The sequence below is a fragment of the Bubalus kerabau genome, chromosome 1 (genome assembly GCF_029407905.1).
Source record: "Bubalus kerabau isolate K-KA32 ecotype Philippines breed swamp buffalo chromosome 1, PCC_UOA_SB_1v2, whole genome shotgun sequence".
Lineage (NCBI taxonomy): Eukaryota > Metazoa > Chordata > Mammalia > Artiodactyla > Bovidae > Bubalus > Bubalus kerabau.
Genome location: NC_073624.1, coordinates 176,813,909 through 176,839,031, shown reverse-complemented (window position 1 = coordinate 176,839,031; position 25,123 = coordinate 176,813,909). Strand labels below are relative to the sequence as shown.

General features: G+C 45.4%; 1 protein-coding gene across 1 annotated transcript; it reads left to right on the top strand.

Annotated features, from left to right (window-relative positions):
• The first annotated feature begins 1,154 nt into the window (after positions 1-1,154).
• Positions 1,155-24,123, top strand: LOC129641941 (cytochrome P450 4F2-like). Its single transcript, XM_055566517.1, has 12 exons — positions 1,155-1,352; positions 3,251-3,395; positions 6,415-6,468; positions 6,561-6,688; positions 8,301-8,422; positions 18,800-19,070; positions 20,045-20,111; positions 20,283-20,412; positions 22,974-23,107; positions 23,203-23,267; positions 23,455-23,537; positions 23,949-24,123. The coding sequence occupies exons 1-12, from the start codon at positions 1,155-1,157 to the stop codon at positions 24,121-24,123; spliced, it is 1,572 nt and encodes a 523-aa protein (XP_055422492.1).
• The last annotated feature ends 1,000 nt before the right edge of the window (positions 24,124-25,123 follow it).

The window sequence follows — 25,123 nt, the reverse complement described above, 5'->3', positions numbered from 1 at the left end:
GAGACCAGAGGCTTCATAGTTCTGAGCTTCCTGATTTTGTGCCTAGTGTGTCAGTCACTCGGTCATGTCTGACTCTTTGTGACCCCATGAACTGTAGCCCACCAGGCTCCTCTGTCCATGGAATTCTCCAAGCAAGAATACTGGAGTGGGTTGCCATTCCCTTTTCCAGGAGATCGTCTAGACCCAGGGATTGAACCCAGGTCTCCCTCATTGAGGGCAGATTCTTTACCATCTGAGCCACCAGGGAAGCCCATCTGTGCATCATGTCCTTCTGGCCCACAAAGAGTCCAGGAGCGGTTTCCTCTGCTCACCTGGCAACCAAACGTTTATGCTTTTGCCTGCTGCACCCTGAGCTTGGAAGGGCAGGGGCGGCTGTAAACTTGAGATTCAGAGTCACCCTTTCCCGCCCCCCAACTTGTTATCATGGGAGATACTGAGTCCCGCAGATACAGTTTTCACACTATGGTGCTCTGAGCTGATTTGCAAGACCTCTCTCAGTATAGCCCCTCTTACTCCAAAGTCTATTTGGGCAGCTGCCAGGAATGGGGTGGGGGAGGTAAAGAGGCTGTGGGGATTGGCTGGCTGGGCCGCCAAGCCCAGCCTCCCCTAGATCAGAGGTCAGGCCAGGGAGAGAGACCTTCTAGGAGCAGGGGCCAGGAAACCCTGTGACAGCAAGCCGTTCCTGACAGAGAGTGGTAGGTTGGGAGACAAGAGGTGGGCAGTGGGTTGGGTGGTGGTGCCATAGCTAGGGGTGGGGCAGACTGCCCTAGGCAGTGGTTCTAGGTAATAAACTGGCCTGGGAAATGAATAGATACCAGTGGGTAACGAATACACACACTCTGTCTGTGTGTATGTCTTTCTATCTCTCTCTCTTTGTCTCTTCGTTGTCTTTCCTCTGAATTTCTCTGGTTCTCCCTTTCCTCTCCCAGCCTCAGTCTCCCTCTCTCCCTCTTCCTCTAAATTTCTGTTTCTCCCTCCCCTCTCCCAGCCCCTCTCCACCCGTCTCTGAGCCCATCTTGCCCGTCCCCATCAATCCCCATCCCTGCCCCTCACTCCCTTGCTCCTCTCCCTCTTTCCATCTCTGCCTCACAGCTCACCATCACTGTCTCTTCCTTCATCCTCAGGACTCACCCGGCACCCCATCTGACCACAGGATGCTGGAGCTGAACCTGTCCTGGCTGGGGCTCGGGCCGGTGGCAGCCTCCCCATGGCTGCTGCTGGTGCTGGTTGGGGCCTCCTGGATCCTGGCCCACGTCCTGGCCTGGACTTACACCTTCTACAACAACTCTCGCCACCTTCAGTGTTTCCCACAACCCCCCAAACGCAACTGGTTCTTGGGTCACATGGGCCAGGTGAGTGTGAGCAGCAGGACAGGTCTGGGGGATCAGGTTGGATGGACTTCATGAATAGGCCTCAGGGTTTGGGCTGGGGTCTAGGACAGCAGAGAAGCCAGGGAGGCCAGGGAGCCCCCTCTTCCCTCTCTCCCTCATTCTTCTGCTCTGCCGTCGAGACCTTCCCCACATCCTGTCTTTCCAGCCTTAGCCTGCTTTGGGGTCCATTTCCTGCCTGCCTTGCACACATTAGTGCACCTCAGAGGCAGGGCTGCACAGAACCTGGTCCCTTGGCCTCTCCAGTCTGCATGGTGGCCTTGAGACCTCCTCAAGGGTGCTGTCCAGGGTCTGCTCTGCATGTGGCCACTTTCCTGTGTCTTTTCATTCTGGGTTACAGCTTCCTTCCAGGAAACAGCTATCACCTCCCCATCCCCACCTATGGCATACAGCTACCCACCCCATCCCTGTTCAGGGACCCCTCCCTCTTCTCTTACTCCCCATCAACCAAGAGGTCCCACTAGTCCCCTCACCCCATCTGGATAAAGTTGGACAATCATTTCCTCTTTCAGAAGCCTTTTTAGACCTTCCTCTCCTCCACGCCTGCCCACCTTGTGCCCCAGACCTTGAACTTTCATTGGCCTTTCTCATGATAATTGAACAATGAATTGTCCATTTACTTATTAACCACCTCCCAATTTGATGATAGTTCTGGTGAGCAGACACTACAGTGCCAAGTGCGGGGCTGGCATATCCTGTAAGCATGCAAAATAAATGCTAGAGGACATAGGTAATGAACTTTCCATCACCTCCCTCGGTCAAAGTCAAATGAATGGGTTTCCAGCACCTTCTGCCTAGCAGCCCAGCTAAGAGATGAATGCAACTTTTCTTTCCTGCCTGGGATGAGAACTACAACTTGGGGGAGGACTTACTGCAATTTTATTGTTTATTATGGCAACATTCAGAAGGCAAATAGATTCTAAAGCCTGCAGGGAAGATTTCCCGAGATTCTGGGTCTTGAAAGGGTCTCGGCCAAGTCTGGATAAAGTAGGAATGTTACAAAGTCACTGCAGTTGTGCCGTCCCCTCTAATGGCTTGGTGGTGGGGTCTGGTCTTGGTCACTCTTCCTTTCTCTAGCCCCTCTTTCTGTGTGACCTCAGATAAGTGACTCTTCCTCTCTGAACCAATCTCAAGTGCTTTGAGTGCTCAGGTGGCCTTTGGGCAGAGGAAAGCAAGTCACAGAGGTGAAAGTGACTTATGCTCACTTGCCAAGAGCATCTGGAGGTATTTGTCAGACTTGAATGGGGCACCCAGACGGGGAGGATTCTGGGGGTTTCACCAGGAGACAACCCTCCCTTCTACCCTCTTTGGGGAACATGGCCTCTGTTTCTTCTGTGTAAATGGTACGCCCATAGGTTAGACAGGATGCAGAGCCCGGCCAGCAGAGATCAGAGCCGCTTTCCTGATGGTTAAGCAGATTCACATCTGTCCCTTGCAGTAGATCAGGACTGGAAGGTCTTAGGTCTGCAGAGCCTTCAGCATGCCAGGAACTGGAGGCTATGTAGATGGAACAGACTATGAAATAAAGTGAGAACAAACCCAGGGAGGAGTCCTGAGGCCACCCTGCTATCCACAAACCTCCCCGGTGGGCATCTCCTTCTATGGCCACCCCTTGGGGCTGAAATCACTCCTAGGTCAAGAAAAACTTGCCTTCTCAAGCCAAGATCAGCCTTCCTGTGGGCAGAGAGCCTGTTTTTTTCCTGTGCTCTGGGGTATATCCTTGGGACTTGGAGATGCTCCAGGACCCTCTCTCCCCCAGAGGGAAGGAGGAAGCAGAAGTTCCCTCCATTTGTGCAGAATCCCACACACTGTCCACTGTGGTGGCTTCTTTAGAAGAGTGATGGCCCTTACCTTGCTTGCAGTACCCCCCCACGGAGAAGGGCTTGCAGGACTTCACCCAGCTGGTAGCCAACTACCCCCAGGGATTTAGGATCTGCCTTGGCCCTGCCATTCCCATCATCATTTTCTGCCACCCTGACATGATCCGGACCGTCGCCAATGCCTCAGGTACCCATGCAGAGCTTGTGATGGTGGGTACCATGACACACCTCTGGGCTTCCAGCTCCTCCCTGCCAAGCTTCTATGTGACCCCTACCAACCCCCCTCCACTTCCCCTTGTCTGTCTCAGCCATCTTTCTCTTTCCTTCAAATATTCACCAATACCATTCTCGCTGCCTCTTCCCTCCTCCCAAAGCTGTCTCTACCCAACCCTGGTGTTCTGGGTGAAGGACAGCCTTAGTCTTGAGATCACATATCTGGTGTGGTAGGTCAGGACCTGGCCAGAGGAAGATGTTGGGCTGTGACAATGCAGAGAAGAAGCAAGGCTCTCTGCTGGGGCATGCTGGAAGTCTTCCTGGAGGAGGAGTTTCTGGAACTCGGTCTGGAGTGATGAGCAGAAATTTTTTCAAGCAAAGAGTAGAGGGATGTTATAAGCATCCATGACCTCCCAGACCCCTTTCCAGGTCTGGCCTCATCCTACCCATCCCCTGTCCGAGAGCAATGAAGGCTTCTAGCTGGTGCAGGATCCAGGTTGCTATTTCCATGACATCTACCTCTCTGAAGGGTCGGTTTCTTTGACCCAATCCTGGGACTTGACCACTTCCAGTTCAGTGCCCTCCTTCTCCAGTCCCCAGGAATTTTCCTGAGGAGACTCTACCACACCCTGTCTCCCTTCCTTTGTCCTCTGCCCCTCCCACTCTTCGACAGTCCAAGCAAGCAAGGGGGACAGGCAGCATGTGGCAGAAACCTTGGCTCTGACACCAGAATGCTGGGTGAGCCTTGGAAGCATCCTGACTGCCTCTGGCTGCTGAAGTTGTCTTTCATTGTTAGTAGTGGGGAAAAAACCACCCTACTATGAACTTTGCCAAGAAATCAGTTGACTTTGAAGTCACCCTCCTTGAGGGTATATTCAGGCCTAGCTGGGCTCCACATACTAAATAATGTCATCAGACATCTGTCTTCATCATTTAGTCCCGAGTTCATCTATGATGGCTTCCCTCTCATCCTGGTTAAGATTAAGCCCAGAAGCTCAATCCCCACAGAAAAGTCAGCTCATTCACAACATTTCTTGGAAAATGATAGGATTTCCTTTAATTTCCCTTGCCAGATTCATAGGACCAGTTCCTGCATCCACAAGCCTCTGAGTGCCTGGTCTTGGAGGCACAGGGTCCTCTGAGCTATTGTTTTGGGGTTCAGAGCAGTTTAATGGCTAAGAACTCAAGCTCTGTATTTGGACAGACTTGGACTTCCACCTCAGGCTTACTGTCTATGAGAATGTCGGCAAATTATTATGTAGAGCCAGAATTTCTTCACCTGGAATATGGGGACGGAAGAGAAGTTGCATGAAAATGGTGTTTGGGGTCCAAACAGGGAAGTCCCCTTTCTATCATGTATCCTTGCAAGCATGCTGAGTTGCTTCAGTCATATCCAACTCTGTGTGACCCCATGGACTGTAGCCCACCATGCTTCTCTGTCTGTGGGATTCTCCAGGCAAGAGCACTGGAGTGGGGTTCCATGCCCTCCTCCAGAGGATCTTCCTGACCCAGGGATCGAACCCCTATCTCTTACATGTCCTGCATTGGCAGGCAGGTGCTTTACCACTAGCACCACCTGGGAAGCCCATTCTGTACCCAACAGATCCCAGTTCATAAAAGGTGCAGGAGGGACCCTGGGAAGAGACTGAGAACAGAGAAGCAGCTGCTAGAGGTGATCCATGGGTGCAGGTGTCAATCACTGCCTTGCCAGTCCTTGCCTCTGGCAGCCTAGAAGATTGTGAATTGGGTCCTTTTTGTTCCTTTCCAGATTTGGAGCTAAGAGGAAGGTCTCCTGTACACACAGGGCCTGACCAGCACCTATGGGGATGTGTACTGCTAGGGGGTCGGGTCCTGGAATGTGATCATCCGCACCTTCCACCCCACCTGCATCAAGCCTGTGCTCTTTGCTCCAGGTAGATGCCTCCCTGGCCACAGCTTGCTTGCTGCCATGGCCAAAGTGTTGCTTTCAGGTGTGTGGGTGACCAGGGTGCAGGCAGAGGGGGGCATGGCAGAGATACCAATGTCTCTCTCTCACCTGGACCCCTCATCTGCCTGACCTCCAGACATGTCTACTCATGCCTAGGGCATGTCTGTGTGATGTGGGATGCGTGGCCATGTCTGGTCAGGTTTATGTTTCTCCCTGGACTCTGGTTACAGCTGGCATATGTTATACTGGTGACACTTGATATATGTTTACACCTGAGGTCAGAGATTCATATCTGAGGTTCAGCTGTGGCCAAAGATATCTGAGGCATATTAGGGCCTGACTGGTTCTTCTCTGAGATTGTCTGATTCTCCTGCTGGTCATGTTTGGGCCACATTTGGGGTCTGTCTGTGGTCTGGAACTCAGGGTCACTCTGAGAAATGCTTGAGACCTTGTGTGAGTCTTGTCTGATGCAGGTTTTAGGGTATGCTTGGGTCCCCTGGTTCAGGTCATCAGTATATTCAAGTCCTGTCTGGAGCCTGCCTGGGGCACACTGAGGTCAGGTCAGATGGTCTTCAGGTCCATGGCAGAGCTGTTGGGTCATATCAGGTTGTGTCATTCACGTTGGGGCCATGTCAGGACATGTTAACACATGTGGCCATGTCAGATGTCTCAGGAGAGGTCAATACTGGGGCAGATGTGGTGTCCTTGGTCCCCATAATGATGTTTTGTAGAGTTCTGGGTTATGCCTGTGTCTTCATAACCTGTTGGACTATGTAGGAGCCGTGTCAGGGAATGTTGGGGCATGTTGTGTCATGTTGGGGTGTGTCTAAACACACAGAGTTGTGTCTATGGACTCTGCTTTGCTCTTTTCTGCTCTGAAGCCTGGTCTGGTCCCTGCCTTCTGTCACCTGTCCACCTGGCTTCTGGCTTCCTATGCTCTTGATCCCATTCCTGCTATGGAGGGCTCAGAGCGAGAATGCAGATTCCTGGCTGGGATCCTCTATTCCACACAAAAGATCGTCCCCTCCCCCTCTCCCTGGCCCCTGATGGTCCTCCTTCATGTCAGCTGCTGCTGCACCCAAGGATGTGATCTTCTATGACTTTCTGAAGCCCTGGCTGGGTGAGTAACTGTTTGTAAAGGGGGTTAGGGATGACCCTGGGGACCCAGGAGAAGGTCTTCCTTTGCCCACTCCCCGTGGCTGTCTCTGCTAGGGGATGGGCTTCTGCTGAGTGCTGGTGACAAGTGGAGCAGACACCGTCGCATGCTGACACCCGCCTTCCACTTCAACATCCTGAAGCCCTATATGAAGATTTTCACCAAGAGCGCAGACATCATGCATGTGAGTCTCTTGAACCCAGGGTCCCAGCTGGATTCTTGGGGATAATGGGGACTCAGAGATTCATTTTGGAATTCTGCCTCTTCTGGGCAGCTTGAGTCCATTGTTCTTTCTGAGCCTCAGTTTCTTCAGCTGTAAAAATGAGTACACTGTGATCCTTGCTTTGCAGGGGGTTGAGACATATGGAGCCATGTCTCTGGCACATAGTAGGTTTTAGTTTCTCTGTTTCCATTAGGGAAGCCTTGAAATCTTGGAACATGTTTGGTGATAATGAGGCGCACTGTGTAGTGGTTATTCCCAAGTAACAACTTCAAAACAATAAGAGTTTAGTATTGACAACAGGACTGTAAGTCAGTTGGCCGGTCCTTGTGGAGGTGGATGGGGCCGCCCATGTATGTGTGATCAGCTGTGGGTTAGATAGGAAGCTTTGCTGAGCCAAAGTTCTGTGCTCTGTCACATTAAGGGCTTGGCTGACTGCAATTTGATCTAGGACGACCTCGCCTGGGGCAAATGGACTTCCTTTCATGACTGTCTTCCTTTAGAAGGTATCTGAGGCTTGTTCACATCACAGAAGCAGGGTTCCCTCAGATTGAGGGGAACTACAATGTCCCTTGGGATCTAGGTTTGGGATGAGCATCTCATCATTTTCAGCATGGTCTACTGGCCAAAACAAGTCTAGGAGCAGGTCATAAATGAAAGATGGTGAAATAGGCTCCATCTCATAATAGAAGCTTCTGAAAAATTACATTGCAAAGGCTTGGGATATATACATAGGGAAATGAAGTTCTAGAAGGCAGGCTTCTGTGAAGCTCTTGGGATTTTTCCTACAAAGAGGTTTCAAGTGAGCTTGCTACTGTTTCATGGATTCTGCCAGAATACATGAGATCCTGGGTCAGAGACAAAGGACAGTTTCTTACATTTGGCACAGCAAACAGCATGTGCTTCTAGTTGGTCGCATTCTTTCTCCATGTCACCAAATCCCATGCAGATGCCACAAGTGGACTTCAATTACTGCCTGCTCAAGCAGCATGTTGTATTACTGGGAGTAGGAGTATAGGTTTAGGGACTCTATGAATTTTATAGAATTAGAAGCAAGCTTGATATTTGTCCAGGGGGAGACATAACCTCACCCCTCAAGGTTGTTGCCTATAAATATAACTCTGCAAAATGGTTAAGGTAAAGCATGTAGAGGTCTTGCAATTTTTTTTTTTTTTTTTTTTGCATACCCAACATTAAAGGGCAGGGTTACTCAGAGCTCATGTAAGACTACTTCTTTCAACATAGGGGACATTTTCTTAATCAATTTATAAAAATAAGCAGGAAGAAAGTTAACATTTGCTGTGTACCTACTTTATGCATTAATGTTACCACAGGATACAAAGATGTAGGAAGCAGAGCCAGGATTTAAAAAACCCAGATCTCCTGACTCCTAGCCATGGGGACTTAACGTCCTAACAGTAACAACTTTCACTCCCACCCAAGCCTGGTTCTTCCTGGAAAGGGGATCCCAGGCCCAGGATGCAGGATCTGGGGGAGTCCATCCAAGTGGTTCAGACTGAGGAGAGGCTCAGAGGAACCAGCTTTCTGCCCTAATGCTGTTCCCTTCTCTGTTCAGGCCAAGTGGCAGCGTCTGATCACAGAAGGCCACACCCATCTGGACATGTTTGAACACATCAGCCTCATGACCCTGGACAGTCTGCAGAAATGCGTCTTCAGTTATGACAGCAATTGCCAAGAGTGAGTCTTGGCCAAGGGCCTGGGAACAAGAGACATAGACCCAAAGGAGCAGATGAGGGAGGGGAGACTGGCTAGGACAATCAGAAGGGACTTCCTGGAGGAGGTGGGTCAGAGCTGGACATTGAACAAAAGGAAGGGAAAGGAGAAGGAGGTATCCTTTTATTTTTTTTTTCTCTTTTAAAATATAAATTTTTTTTTTTTAATTTTATTTTATTTTTAAACTTTACATAATTGTATTAGTTTTGCCAAATATCAAAATGAATCCGCCACAGGTATACATGTGTTAATATAAATTTATTTATTTTAATTGGAGGCTAATTACTTTACAATATTTTAGTGGTTTTGCCATACATTGCCATGAGTCTGCCATGGGTGTACATGTCCCCATCCTGAACCCCCCTCCCATCTCCCTCCCCATCCCATCCCTCTGGGTCATCACAGTGTACCAGGCCCAGGCATCCTGTATCATGTATCGAACCTGGACTGGTGATTCATTTCACATATGATAATATACATGTTTCAATGCCATTCTTCCATTTCATCCCACCCTCGCCCTCTCCCACAGAGTCCAAAAGACTATTTTATACATCTGTGTCCCTTTTGCTGTCTCACATACAGGGTTATCATTACCATCTTTCTAAATTCCATGTATATGCGTTATTGTACTGTATTGGTGTTTCTCTTTCTGGCTTGCTTCACTCTGTATAATAGGCTCCAGTTTCATCCACCTCATTAGAACTGATTCAAATGCATTCTTTTTAATGGCTGAGTAATATTCCATTGTGTATATGTACCACAGCTTTCTTATCCATTCATATGCTGATGGACATTCTAGGTTGCTTCCGTGTCCTGGCTATTATAAACTGTGCTGTGATGAACATTTAGGTACACGTGTCTCTTTCAATTCTAGTTTCCTCGGTGTGTATGCCCAGCAGTGGGATTGCTGGGTCATATGGCAGTTCTATTTCTAGTTTTTTAAGGAATCTCCACACTGTTCTCCAGAGTGGCTGTACTAGTTTGCATTCCCACCAACAGAGTAAGAGAGTTCCCTTTTCTCCACACCCTCTTCAGCATTTATTGCTTGTAGACTTTTGGATAGCAGCCATTCTGACTGGCATGAAATGGTGGTTTTGATTTGTGGTTTTGATTTGCATTTGCATTGTGGTTTTGATTTGCATTTCTCTGATAATGATTGATGTTGAGAATCTTTTCATGTGTTTGTTAGCCATCTGTATGTCTTCTTTGGAGAAATATCTGTTTAGTTCTTTGGCCCATTTTTTGATTGGGTCATTTATTTTTCTGGAATTGAGCTGTAGGAGTTGCTTGTATGTTTTTAAGATTAATTCTTTGTCAGTTGCTTCATTTGCTATTATTTTCTCCCATTCTGAAGGCTGTCTTTTCACCTTGCTTATAGTTTCCTTTGTTGTGAGAAGCTTTTAATTTTAATTAGGTCCCATTTGTTTATTTTTGCTTTTATTTCCAATATTCCAGGAGGTGGGTCATAGAAGATCCTGCTGTGATTTATGTTGAAGAGTGTTTAGCTTATGTTTTCCTCTAGGAGTTTTGTAGCTTCCCATCTTATGTTTAGATCTTTAATCCATTTTGAGTTTATTTTTGTGTATGGTGTTAGAAAGTGTTCTAGTTTCATTCTTTTACAAGCGGTTGACCAGTTTTCCCAGCACCACTTGTTAAAGAGATTGTCTTTTCTCCATTGTTTGTTGCCTTTGTCAAAGATAAGGTGTCCATCAGATCAGATCAGATCAGATCAGTCGCTCAGAGATCAGATCAGATCAGTCGCTCAGTCATGTCCGACTCTTTGCGACTCCATGAATCGCAGCATGCCAGGCCTCCCTGTCCATCACCAACTCCCGGAGTTCACTGAGACTCACGTCCATCGAGTCAGTGATGCCATCCAGCCATCTCATCCTCTGTCGTCCCCTTCTCCTCTTGCCCCCAATCCCTCCATAGGTGCGTGGGTTTATCTCTGGGCTTTCTATTTTGTTCCATTGATCTATATTTCTGTCTTTGTGCCAGCACCATACTGTCTTGATGACTGTGGCTTTGTAGTAGAGCCTGAAGTTAGGCAGGTTGATTCTTCCAGTTCCATTCTTCTTTCTCAAGATTGCTTTGGCTATTAGAGGTTTTTTGTATTTCTATACAAATTGTGAAATTATTTGTTCTAGCTCTGTGAAAAATACCATTGTTAGCTTGATAGGGATTGCATTGAATCTATAGATTGCTTTGGGTAGTATACTCATTTTCACTATATTGATTCTTCTGATCCATGAACATGGTATATTTTTCCATCTATTTGTGTCCTCTTTGATTTCTTTCACCAGTGTTTTATAGTTTTCTATATATAGGTCTTTTTTTTTCTTTAGGTAGATATATACTTAAGTGTTTTATTCTTTTCATTGCAACAGTGAATGGAATTGTTTCCTTAATTTCTCTATTTTCTCATTATTAGTGTATAGAAATGCAAGGGATTTCTGTGTGTTGATTTTATATCCTGCAACTTTACTATATTCATTGATTAGCTCTAGTAATTTTCTGGTGGAGTCTTTCGGGTTTTCTATATAGAGGATCATGTCATCTGCAAACAGTGAGAGTTTTACTTCTTCTTTTCCAATCTGGATTCCTTTTATTTCCTTTTCTACTCTGATTGCTGTGGCCAAAACTTCCAAAACTATGTTGAATAGTAGTGGTGAGAGTGGGCATCCTTGTTTTATTCCTGACTTTAGGGGAAATGCTTTCAATTTTTCACCATTGAGGATAATGTTTGCTGTGGGTTTGTCATATATAGCTTTTATTATTTTGAGGTATGCTAATGCTATGCTAAGTCACCTCAGTCGTGTCTGACTCTGTGCGACCCCATAGACGGCAGCCCACCAGGCTCCCCCGTCCCTGGGATTCTTCAGGCAAGAACACTGGAGTGGGTTGCCATTTCCTTCTCCAATGCATGAAAGTGAAAAGTGAAAGTGAAGTCACTCAGCCGTGTCTGACTCTTTGTGACCCCATGGACTGCAGCCTACCAGTTTCCTCCATCCATGGGATTTTCCAGGCAAGAGGCTGGAGTCGGGTACCATTGCCTATTCCTGCTTTCTGGAGGGTTTTTAAATCATAAATGGATGATGAATTTTGTCAAAGGTTTTCTCTGCATCTATTGAGATAATCATATGGTTTTTATCTTTAAATTTCTTAATGTGGTGTATTACATTGATTAATTTGTGGATATTGAAGAATCCTTGCATCCCTGAGATAAAGCCCACTTGGTCGTGATGTATGATTTTTTTTTTTTTTGCTAGTGGTTCTCTATTTATTTATAGTATTTTGCTCCCACCAATCCCACAAACTACATATTTGATAATAAATGAACATGGAGATCTTTTTAATGTGTTGTTGGATTCTGTTTGCTAGAATTTTGTTAAGGATTTTTGCATCTATGTTCATCAGTGATATTGGCCTGTAGTTTTCTTTTTTGTGGCATCTTTGTCTGATTTTTGGTATTAGGGTGATGGTGGCCTCACAGAATGAGTTTGGAAGTTTACCTTCCTCTGCAATTTTCTGGAAGAGTTTGAGTAGGATAGGTGTTAGCTCTTCTTTAAATTTTTGGTAGAATTCAGCAGTGAAGCCGTCTGGTCCTGGGCTTTCGTTTGCTGGAAGATTTCTGATTACAGTTTCAATTTCCGTGCTTGTGATGGGTCTGTTAAAATTTTCTATTTCTTCCTGGTTCAGTTTTGGAAAGTTGTACTTTTATAAGATTTTTTCCATTTCTTCCAAGTTGTCCATTTTATTGGCATATAGTTGCTGATAGTAGTCTCTTATGATCCTTTGTATTTCCGTGTTGTCTGTTGTGATCTCTCCATTTTCATTTCTAATTTTATTGATTTGATTTTTCTCCCTTTGTTTCTTCATGAGTCTGGCTAATGGTTTGTCAATTTTATTTATCTTCTCAAAGAACCAGCTTTTGGCTTTGTTGATTTTTGTTATGGTGTCTTTTGTTTCTTTTGCATTTATTTCTGTCCTAATTTTTAATATTTCTTTCCTTCTACTAATCCTGGGGTTCTTCATTTCTTCCTTTTCTAGTTGCTTTAGGTGTAGAGTTAGGTTATTTATTTGACTTTTTTCTTGTTTCTTGAGGTATGCCTGTATTGCTATGAACCTTCCCCTTAGCACTGCTTTTACAGTGTCCCACAGATTTTGGGTTGTTGTGTTTTCATTTTCATTCATTTCTATGCATATTTTTATTTATTTTTTGATTTATTCTGTGATTTGTTGGTTATTTAGCAGCATGTTTTTCAGCCTCCATATGTTGGAATTTTTAATAGTTTTTGTCTGTAATTGAGATGTAATCTTACAGCATTGTGGTCAGAAAAGGTACTTGGAATGATTTCAATTTTTTTGAATTTACCAAGGCTAGATTTATGGCCCAGGATGTGATCTATCCTGGAGAAGCTTCCATCTGCGCTTGAGAAAAAGGTGAAATTCATTGTTTTGGGGTGAAATGTCCTATAGATATCAATTAGGTCTAACTGGTCTGTTGTATCATTTAAAGTTTGTGTTTCCTTGTTAATTTTCTGTTTAGTTGATCTATCCATAGGTGTGAGTGGGGTATTAAAGTCTCCCACTATTATTGTGTTATTGTTAATTTCTCCTTTCAGACTTGTTAGCATTTGTCTTACATATTGTGGCGCTCCTATGTTGGGTGCATATATATTTATAATTGCTATATCTTCTTCTTGGATTGATCCTTTGATCATTATGTAGTGTCCTTCTTTGGCTCTTTTCACAGCCTTTGTTTTAAAGTCTATTTTATCTGATATGAGTATTGCTACTCCTGATTTCTTTTGATCTCTATTTGCATGGAATATCTTTTTTCCAGCCCTTCCCTTTCAGTCTGTATGTGTCCCTTGTTTTGAGGTGGATCTCTTGTAGACAATATATATAGGGGTCTTGTTTTTGTATCCATTCAGCAAGTCTTTGTCTCTTGGTTGGGGCATTTACATTTAAGGTAATTATTGATAAGTATGATCCCGTTGCCATTTACTTTGTTGTTTGGGGTTCGAGTTTATACATCCTTTCTGTGTTTCCTGTCTAGAGAAGATCCTTTAGCATTTGTTGGAGAGTTGGTTTGGTGGTGCTGAATTCCCTCAGCTTTTGCTTGTCTGTAAGGCTTCTGATTTCTCCTTCATATTTGAATGAGATCCTTGCTGGATACAGTAATCTGGGTTGTGGGTTTTTCCCTCTTTCATCACTTTAAGTATGTCCTGCCAATCCCTTCTGGCCTGAAGAGTTTCTATTGAAAGGTCAGCTGTTATCCTTATGGGAATCCCCTTGTGTGTTATTTGTTGTTTTTCCCTTGCTGCTTTTAATATTTGTTCTTTGTGTTTGATCTTTGTTAATTTGATTAATATGTGTCCTGCATTGTTTTACCTTGGGTTTATCCTGTTTGAGACACTCTGGGTTTCTTGGACTTGGGTGACTATTTCCTTCCCCATTTTAGGGAAGTTTTCAACTATTATCTCCTCAGGTATTTTCTCATGGTCTTTCTTTTTGTCTTCTTCTTCTGGGACTCCTATGATTCGAATGTTTGGGCATTTAACATTGTCCTAGAGGTTTCTGAGATTGTCCTTATTTCTTTTAATTCATTTTTCTTTTTTCCTCTCTGTTTCATTTATTTCCACCATTCTATCTTCTACTTCACTTATCCTATCTTCTGCCTCCATTATTCTACTGTTGGTTCCCTCCAGAGTGTTTTTGATCTCATTTATTGCATTATTCATTATATATTGACTCTTTTTTATTTCTTCTAGGTCCTTGTTAAACCTTTCTTGCATCTTCTCAATCCTTGTCTCCAGGCTATTTATCTGTAACTCCATTTTGTTTTCAAGATACTGGATCATTTTCACTATCATTATTCTGAATTCTTTTTCAGGTAGATTCCCTATCTCTTCCTCTTTTGTTTGGTTTGGTGGGCATTTATCCTGTTCCTTTACCTTCTGGTATTTCTCTGCCTTTTCATCTTGTTTATATTTCTGTGTTTGGGGTAGCCTTTCCGTATTCTCACAGTTTCTAGAGTTCTCTTTATTGTGGAGTTTCCTCACTGTGGATGGGGTTGGACCCGTGGCTTGTCAAGGTTTCCTGGTTAGGGAAGCTTGTGTCAGTGTTCTTGTGGGTGGAGCTGGATTTCTTCTCTCTTGAGTGCAATGACGTGACTAGTAATGAGTTATGAGATGTCAATGGGTTTGGTGTTACTTTGGGCAGCCTGTATATTGAAGCCCAGGGCTATGTTCTTGTGTTGCTGGAGAATTTGCGTGGTATGTCTGCTCTGGATCTTGTTGGCCCTTGGGTGGTGCTTGGTTTCAGTGTCAGCATGGAGGCGTTTGATGAGCTCCTATTGATTAATGTTCCCTGGAGTCAGGAGTTCTCTGGTGTTCTCAGGATTTGGACTTAAGCCTCCCGCCTCTGGTTTTCAGTCTTATTCTTACAGTAGCTTCAGGACTTCTCCATCTATACAGCAACGATGATAAAACATCTTGATTAAAGATGAAAAGTTTCTCCACAGTGAAGGACACCCAGAGAGGTTCACAGAGTTACATGAAGAAGAGAAGAGGGAGGAGGGAGATAGAGGTGACCAGGAGAAGAGGGGGAATCAAAAGGGGCAAGAGCAAGCTAGCTACTAATCAATTCCATATGTGCTCTCCACAGTGTGGAACCCTCAGAGATGTTCACGGAGTTACACAGAGAAGAGAAGAGGGAGGAAGGAAACAGAGGTGGCCAGGAGGATAAAAGGGGAAATAAAAGGGTGAGAGACAGATCCAGGCAGTAATCAGTTCCCTAAGTGTTCTCCACTACCCAGAACACACAAAGAGATTCAAAGTTGAGTAGAGAAGAGAAGGGGGAGGGAGGAGACAGAGGCGACCTGGTGGAGAAAAAGGAGAGTCAAAGGGGGGAGAGAGCAGTCAAGCCAGTAATCTCACTCCCAAGTCAAAATGGGTACTGAAGATTGGGTTCTTAAAGGTACAAAATTGATAACAAATACCAATAAGCAAAGATTAAAAATCTAGAGTAGAGGTGCAGTTCAGTTCAGTTCAGTCACTCAGTCGTGTCCAACTCTTTGTGACCTCATGAATTGCAGCACGCCAGGCCTCCCTGTCCATCACCAGTTCCTGGAGTTCACTCAGACTCACGTCCATTGAGTCAGTGATGCCATCCAGCCATCTCATCCTCCGTCGTCCCCTTCTCCTCCTGCCCCCAATCCCTCCCAGCATCAGAGTCTTTTCCAATGAGTCAACTCTTCGCATGAGGTGGCCAAAGTACTGGAGTTGCAGCTTTAGCATCATTCCTTCCAAAGAAATCCCAGGGCTGATCTCCTTCAGAATGGACTGGTTGGATCTCCTTGCAGTCCAAGGGACTCTCAAGAGTCTTCTCCAACACCACAGTTCAAAAGCATCAATTCTTCAGCGCTCAGCCTTCTTCACAGTCCAACTCTCACATTCATACATGACCACAGGAAAAACCATAGCCTTGACTAGACGAACCTTTGTTGGCAAAGTAATGTCTCTGCTTTTGAATATGCTATCTAAGTTGGTCATAACTTTCCTTCCAAGGAGTAAGCGTCTTTTAATTTCATGGCTGCAGTCACCATCTGTAGTGATTTTGGAGCCCCCCAAAATAAAGTCTGACACTGTTTCCACTGTTTCCCCATCTATTTCCTATGAAGTGGTGGGACCGGATGCCATGATCTTCATTTTCTGAATGTTGAGCTTTAAGCCAACTTTTTCACTCTCCACTTTAGATTCTCATAAATACAATATTAAAGAAAAAAACAAAGCCACAAAAATTATTTTATATATATATATATATATATATATATATATATATGAAGTTTGCTTTAAAAAAATAGGGTCTTTTTTGTGCAAAGTAATAGTAGGTTATAAAATGAAAATTAAAAGAGTAATAGAGGACTTTAAAATAATTTTATTTTTAATTTAAAGAATGATAATAGTAAAGATATATCTAGGACTTTCTCTGGTGTTGTTGTGGACAGTGTGGGGTCAGTTCATTTTTAGATAGTTCCTTGATCCGGCTTATACTTCTCAAGATCTATAGGCCCCTTCCTATGTAGCTAGTGCTAACTACATGGTTTTAATCTATTGCATCTGTCACTTCCAAGGTGGTTCCCTCTGTTTTATTTAGCTTCTTCTGTTTACTGGTCTCTTCAGTGTCTACTTTCTGCCCTGACACAAGGTGACAGTGGTGGACACTTTTTTAGGCTCACTTGTTCAGTCGTGCTGTGGGGAACGCGGAACACTGCAAACAAATAACACTGTCATGTGCTCGCAGTGTCTCGGCCACACTGGGTTTGCCCCAGCTCACAGCGTTTGTGCTTTCCCTGTCTACACTGCTTAGGCTCTAGGTTGCTCTGCCAGGAACTGTCTGAGGCTGGCCCTGGGTTGTATGCACTTCCCAGGTCTAAGCCACTCAGGTTCAGGTACTCAGGTGCTCCAGAAAGGTGCAGACTTGTTTTGGCCTGCGTTTTGTGTCTTCCCAGGTCCAAGCAGCTCAGGTACCAGGTGCTTGGCAAGCAGGGTTGCTGCAACTTATCGCCTCTCCTGCCCCTGCCACTTGGTTTTCTGGATGTACAACTAGCACACCTTCTCAGGTGTGCTGTGTATCTCTTCTGGGAAGCTGATCTCTGGCTGTGACCCTCCTGGTAGATGTCGACCATCCAGAATATCAAGAAGTCTTGGTTAGCAATGAAGCCTGCTTGCAGTTGGTAGATGATGCCTCTCTGGGGCCACGATAGCTCCCTTCTGGCTCTGGCTGCCCTCGCCTGCCTGTCTCCAGCGGGGGATGGGCCAGTCCACAGCCGGCTAGCTCTGCTCAGTTCTTTGTTCTGTGAGTGGGCCTGGCGGTGTCTTAGGTTAGGGCTTTTCGCGGGATAGCTATCCCACAGTCTGGTTTGCTGTCTCAATTTAGTTCCTTCAGATTGCCCTCAGAGCATTCAGGCCTGGTCTTTACCCTAAGCAATGCAGCCCTCGCCTCCCTGCCCAGCCCCTGCTTGCTAGTGGTGGATGCGGGTGTCTGTGCTGCTTATTCACTGGGAGTTACCACTGGGCATGTAATCTGTGGGTTTTGATTATTTATTTATTTTTCCTCCCAGTTATGTTGCCCTCTGAGGTTCCAAGGCTTGCCACAGACTTGCCAGTGAGAGTGTTTCCTGGTGTTTGGAAACTTCTCTCTTTTTAAAGACTTCCTTCCCAGGATGGATCTCTGTCCCTACCTCTTTTGTCTCTCTTTTTATCTTTTATATATTTTTTCCTACCTCCTTTTGAAGACAATGGGCTGCTTTTCTGGGTGCCTGATGTCCTCTGCCAGCATTCAGAAGTGGTTTTGTGGAATTTACTCAGCATTCAAATGTTCTTTTGATGAATTTGTGGGGGAGAAAGTGGTCTCCCCGTCCTATTCCTCCACCATCTTAAGACCCTTCTCCCACTTCCAGAGATATCCTTTTAAGTAGGTAGAATTGCTTGGAAAGTGAAGTTGCTCAGTTGTGTCTGACTCTTTGTGACCCCGTGGACTGCAGCCCACCAGGCTCCTCTGTCCATGGGATTCTCCAGGCAAGAATACTGGAGTGGGTTGCCATTTCCTTCTCCAGGGGATCTTCCCAACCTAGGGATCGAACCCGGGTCTCCTGCATTGCAGGCAGACGCTTTAACCTCTGAGCCACCAGGGAAGCCCTTGATAAAAACTAGCAGGCTAAAATGAGCAAAGTGTGTGCAATAGTGAGGAGACACCTTGGAAATAAGTTTAGAGGAGTAGGCAGGGTTATACCTTAAAACCTTCTGAAATCAAACAAAAAGGATAGGAAATTTATTCTGAGGTTTCCAGAGAGCCAAGGAAGATATTTGAGCACATGAAGGTCATGGTCAAAGTTGAGCTTTGAAGATGTCCAAGAGATCACTGTCAGATGACTCAAGACCAACTGTGATAGGCACAACACCATTCAACTGTGTTGACACGGGAAGTAAGGAGAGTAGGGAAGCTGTTATCCCCATTGATCAGCTGGGCAAGGTTAAGGTTCTGAACTGAGTGAACAGTGTGGGGGAAGGAGAGGGGAACAGAAACTGGGTGAGAAAGGAGAGAAGCCTGATGTCTAAGCTGTGCTCTGGGTGCCTGGGGAATGGAGGCAGCTCACGGAGATGGGATATGGGTTGAGAAGAGTTTGAAGAGCCACATCTCCTGGCTCATCCCCACACTGTATCTATGAACCATCTGTTTCTGGAGCCTCAGCTTCCTGAAGGGAGGTAGCCCCCAGCTTCTGGGCTTCTGGTATTTTAAGTGGTGGCTTCCATTCATGCTCTCATCCTTCAGGAAACCCAGTGAATATATTACCACCATCTTGGAGCTCAGTGCGCTTGTGGCAAAGCGGAACCAGCAGATCTTCTTGCACATGGACTTTCTGTACTTCCTCACCCCCAATGGGCGGCGCTTCCGCAGGGCCTGCCGCCTGGTACATGACTTCACAGATGCAGTCATTCAGGAGCGGCGCCACACCCTTCCCAGTGAGGGTACTGATGACTTCCTCAAGGCCAAGGCGAAGACCAAGACTTTGGACTTCATCGATGTGCTTCTGTTGACCAAGGTGGGTTCCTCTGGGATCTGAGTTTAGGAAGTAGAATGGACTTTGATCTGATCAGAGAACTTAAATAAGGTACAGAGGGTACTGGAGAGTCATGGAAGGTGCTTGAGGAAGGGAAGTATGGCTCAGAGAAAAGTTTTATAGATGATTGTGTGGAATACTGTCTGCAGGGACTGCTATGTCTGAAACTGTTAAGGGCCTGAGATTTTAGTCTACTTCCAAGTTGATAAGTTAGTCTCTCTGTGTGTGTGTGTGTTGTATGTATGCAGAAGCTTGGATCAGAGCAGAGCATTAATTTCAGTAGTCATAGTAGAACTTGGCTCTGATTCTCCATTTGCAAATTCTTTTGAGGGCACCATGATGCTTGTATCACAGCAGAATTACCTCCAGATTTTGAAATTTGGAACCCATTCAGGACAGCTAATACTTCTGCCCCTTCTTCCCTAAAGTGGGTAGGGAAAGGTATATGCACAGGCATAGGAAGACGGAGAGAGAGAGGGAGAGAGGAGAGAAGAAAAGAGAGAGATTGTTTGGAGCTTAAATAAATCATCTTTGGTGAGAAAGCAGTCTATGATTCTATAGGTTTAATACCCATTCCCTATCTCCAGGATAAAAAGATCTTTGGATTTACTCACCAAGCCTGTGAGCAGATGTCTTTGGGGACAATGCTCAACTCTAGCTTCCAAAACAAGTTGCTAGTTGAGTTGATCATCCTGTAACCCAGGTGGACATTAACTTTTTTTCTCCAAAATCCCTCATCATGTCAAAACATAAAAATATGAATGGATCATTGATTCCTATCACCAGGCACAACATAGGAGGCAAAGAAATAGAGACATCTGGAGTGGGCATAAGAGGTCTAGGAGTTCTGGGTGGGCTTGGGTTTCTGGATGGATGATGGAGATTCAGAGGTTTTTGCAGTTTAGGCTCAGGGACTATGAGCTAGTGTGATTCTGGGGGTCTTGCTTTCTCTCCAGGATGAAGATGGGAAGGGATTATCAGATGAAGATATCCGGGCTGAAGCTGACACCTTCATGTTTGAGGGTGAGAGTCCCAGTGTGGGACTACTTAGAAGGCTGGGTCTCTCTACTCCAGGATGTTGCCAAGGGGACCTTGGACCACTCAACCCCTCCCCATCCTCCCCATGGGAGGGTACTGTCCACCCTCTGGTGCTGAAGTAGCCCAGAGATCCAAACCTTTCTGGATACTCCTCAGGCCATGACACCACAGCTAGTGGCCTCTCCTGGATCCTGTACAACCTTGCAAAGCACCCAGAATACCAGGAGCGCTGCCGGCAAGAAGTGCAAGACCTTCTGAGGGACCGTGAGTCTAAAGAGATTGAGTGGTGAGTGCAGGTCCTCATGGTGTGCTCCTGAACCCCTCTCATTGACTCTGTTTCCTGGCTGGGGATAAGGGAAATTTTGTGTGGATTTTGTCATTATTATTTAGTGGGAATAGTAGCAAAGCTCAGAAGCTGGATCTGTTACTCAGTATGGATAGCAGGGTAAAGTTTTCTGGCTTTGAGGACAGAAACTTGGATTTCTGAGATAACTGGTGACAATGTGGGAGGGCAGATGTTGCTACTTAGCACGTATTCACTATGTGAACTTCCCCTTCACTCTGTTACCTTTCTCTCTAAAAATCACGTTTTCAAACATCTTCATTCCATGAGTGTTTGCTGATCTCCTGACCCCTATATCCTCATATTATTTAGTCCAGGATTCACATGGAACCCTTAGGGACTAAAGTCATTCACCACCGGTCCAGGGATACCCACATCTTCCTCCATCCAGTCCCCATTCAACAAACACTGGTACACTGCCTCCTTCTTTTCAGTTCTATGACATCTCCAATTCTTCTAAGTCCCATTCTGTGTCCTGGAGACTCAGGAAGGACCAGACCCAGTCTTGCCTTCCAGGAGCTCTCAGCCTGGTGAGGAATAGTCCCAGGTCAGAACATTCCCAGTGTAGATGGCCAGGGTGGGGTTTTTATTTAGAGAGGAAAATCGAGGTTGGAAAAAATGTCCTCAACTTAGATCTTCCAAGATGAGCAGTAGCTATTTTGAGGTGCATTTGAGGTGCTCTATGGTCAAGAAATAGCAGGGCCAAAATGAAGAGATGGAGAGTAAGAAGGTGTAGGGGAGAAGGGGAGTGAGAGGCAGGAGGGAGGGGGGGGGTTCGATTTGTACATGTGACTGACTGTGTAAGGTAGATTAATTCCTAATATCAACACACACTACTCCAGAGTGTGGAGTGGATAACCAATTTTGGATATTAAAATAATATAGTTTAAATATAGTCTGAGATTTTAGTATGGAGACCATATGCGCATTTTGTTAAATTAACCCTTAAATACTCTCGTTGTTATGGTGAATCATATATTCTACCTGGATAGAGAAACATCTATATGTTCATGTGGCATACAGACACTAACATTTCTTGCTAAATTTAAACCAAATAGTCGATGTCATCATCATCTTTTTTCATCATCTTTTCTATTATTTCTCATAGGAAAGCTAACAATGTATGGATATAAATTTCTTGCCCAGTGAACATGGTAACACTAAAAATATGAAGTGTCATATCAATAGGAAAAATAAAGCCCGTTTAATAAAAGCTCTTGTAACAACTGGAGAGTTAGATGGAAAAAATGAATCCAAGCTCTTTCTCAAGTCTTACATGAATGTAACATCGCCTGAATCAAAGGCATAAAATATAAAATAAATGTATCTTAAAGGCTCTAGAAGGCTTCCCAGGTGGCAGAGTGGCGAAGAATTCACCTGCCAATTCAAAAGACACAGGAGACATGGGTTATGTCTCTGGGTTGGGAAGATCCCCTGGAGCAGAAAATGGCAACCCACTTTAGTATTCCTGCCTGGAGAATCCCATGGACAGAGGAACCTGGTGGGCTACAGTCCATGGGGTCGCAAAGAGTCAGACACAACTGAGTGACTGAGCATGCACAGGCACAAAGGCTCTAGAGGAAGCCATGGGAAATTATTTGTAGTTCCACAGAAGAGAAGGCCCTATTCTTGACACAAGTCTAGGAGCTGTACAAGAAGACACTGATATACTGTTACATGAAAAAGATACAGACCAGGGTGTACATTATACAGCATGCTATTAATACTATATAACTTTTAAAATGCAATACACTCTCCCTGGAAGGATACATGAAACAAAGTTACCTAGGGAAACAGTGAGGAGGGGAAATGAGTGTTGGGCCATAGGAGTGTGTAGTTTTCTAATTTTGAACTAGTTAACTGTACCATTTATTAAGAATTTAAATCCCCACACAAAATGAAGAGGATTAGGGAAAAAATTCAGTCCCCTTACTGGATCTTATCTTCAAAGTTTATAGAAATTTTCTAGTGAATTCTCTTGTTTTCTAAATATAAAATCACTATCTACCAAAAATGACACATTTACCCCCACATTCAAATGATATTTCTCTCCTCCCCACCCCCATCTAATTGCATTAACTAGTGTCTGTAGTGCAGTAATAAATAAGAGTAAACATCATTGAATCTGTTTCTTTTGCTTCTTACTCATCTGCCTTTTGATTTTGTTCTTGCTGTAAAGAATAATATATTTTTATACAAATTTTTGAATATTTTTATGGCTAGATTTTGGGTATGTTGCTCAGAAAAGCTGAAAACATCAGACTCAATTTTGTCTGGTTCTTCTGTGATACTGCTTTTCTTTCTATCTTTTTAAAAACCATTTAATTGAGGTACAAGGGATAAAGAAAAAGCTGTATAATTTATGTATATGACTTACTGAGTTTGGAGATATTTGATCCATCTGTGATTTTGTTCTGGGCAGAGAGGATCTTATGGGGCACCAGGAGGGCTGGTGGTGTGTCTCTGTTTTTGCTCCCTGGATAGTTGTTGTGGGGGTTCCTTAGGGACGACCTGGCCCAGTTGCCCTTCCTGACCATGTGCATCAAGGAGAGTCTGCGGTTGCACCCCCCGGTCTCGGTCATCTCCCGCCGCTATGCCCAGGACACTTTGCTTCCAGATGGCCGGGTCATCCCCAAAGGTACTCACAATGACTAGGCGAGGCGTTTCCTGGTGAGAAAGAGGGGTCAATGAGGCAGTGAGGACCTAGTCCTGCTGCCCTCTCTTGTTCCACAGGTGTTATCTGCCTCATCAGTATTGTTGGGACCCACCACAACCCATCTGTGTGGCCAGACCCTGAGGTGATTCCTCCCCCAGGTCATACCTCCATCATCCCTATCCATTCCTCTTGGGAGGCCCAGGGGAGACTACAGAATTCTGATTGGCAAATCAGACATCACCTCCCTCCCATTATACACACATCTGCTTCTCCAAGGATGGATGTCCTGGGAGATCCTATTCAGTAGTGTTGTCTTGTTTTGCCCCCAGGTCTATGACCCCTTCCGCTTCGAGCCAGAAAACATCAAGGGGAGGTCACCTCTGGCTTTTATTCCCTTCTCAGTGGGTCCCAGGTGAGGGTAGTGGGCATCTGAGGTAGGGATGGGGTGGTGTGTTGGAGGTTCTGGGACTGAGATTCCAGACTTGACTCTCTGGCAGGGGAGTGGGAAAAAATGAAGATGGTCAGAGTTTTGGTTCTCCTTCCCTCCCCTCCCCTGGAAGTTATAGGAAGGTGTTTGGGGAATGATAGTGGGTCCAGGAGGGGTCTACATTGTGCTGGGAGTCCTGTTTCCCTGCCTGCTGGTCTGTGTCCCTGAATGGGTTTTTGGTCAGGCTTAGATATTCAAGCCTATGTGGGGGTCCCAGGCAAGTTTCGTATTCTCTATCACTGTGGGTGGGGGTGGGAGTTGTGAGCTAGATTCTAGGAGCGATGGGGCCTGGATGAAGATTCCCAGCACAGTCAAAGACCTCACTCCGGCCCACAGGAACTGCATCGGGCAGACATTTGCCATGACGGAGATGAAAGTGGTCCTGGCGCTCACGCTACTGCGCTTCCGCGTCCTGCCGGGTGAGGAGCCTCGCCAGAAGCCAGAGCTGATCCTGCGCGCGGAGGGTGGACTTTGGCTGCGGGTGGAGCCGCTGAGCTCAGGCCAGCAATGACACAGCAGTCCTTTCTCTCCTGGAATCCTCCCCTGGTCTAGCCACCTCCCTGAAAATTCCCAGGAATAAAAACTATGTGGTCACTTCTGCGCTAGTCTCATCAATAACCAGCAGGGGGCGCTTGGTACTTTCTAGGTTCAACAGGACCGGAGTGGCTGTGAACTTGGGGGATAGGAGGAATGTGTGTGGGAGGGAATGCTGATGTGGTAGCTGGAGCGCCAACCTGAGTCATGAGGGTAAGACTACTTGTTAGGGAAGGTTGACCAGAGAGCTTGATGTAGCCAGGGTCAGATTCACTCCCTGCTATTGTACTACCAAGGTCACCATCCCAGTCTGCCATTTACGAGCTGTTTTGTTTGGGGGAAATCGTTTCTCTCTCAAAGCCTCATTTTATATTACATAATAGTAGCCATGTCATTGTGCCGTTGCGGAGACTGAATAAACAAGTATGTGCAAAGTGACTGACTCAATATCTGGTAAGCATCAGTACTCAATAAGAGTTCATTTCCTCCTTTCTTTATGCATCACTTTCTCAAATTTAAAATGCTTCAAAGTCATACAAGTCATATTTAAGTTTTGAGACAGGTGGAAACCTGCTGTTGAAGAAAACTATCAGTAGAAGAGTCAGAAAGTAAAAAAATCCCCATAGTTACATCTATTACACAGTTGCCAGGAGCTTTAATGTGAAGCTGACCTGAAGTTAGGTACTGAAAAAACCAACTTTTTCCCTTCACAGAGACATGACCCAGGATTTCATTTTTGTCTTGCTGTTCTAGGAAGTGGAGATCAAGAAGGTTCACATTAGTCAGAGAAGATGGAGGTGGCAGGATTGGGACCACTTCCTTCAGCACCTGGGACAGTAGCTGCCCCAGGACTAGGTGCGCCCTGCCCCACGACTCAGGCCTCAGGGGCTCCTGGGGCAGAGTCCTAGTCTCAGACCTTTTCAGGAGTCTACAAGTTGGGGGACAGAAAACTTAATGGTTAACTAATAAGAAAGAAA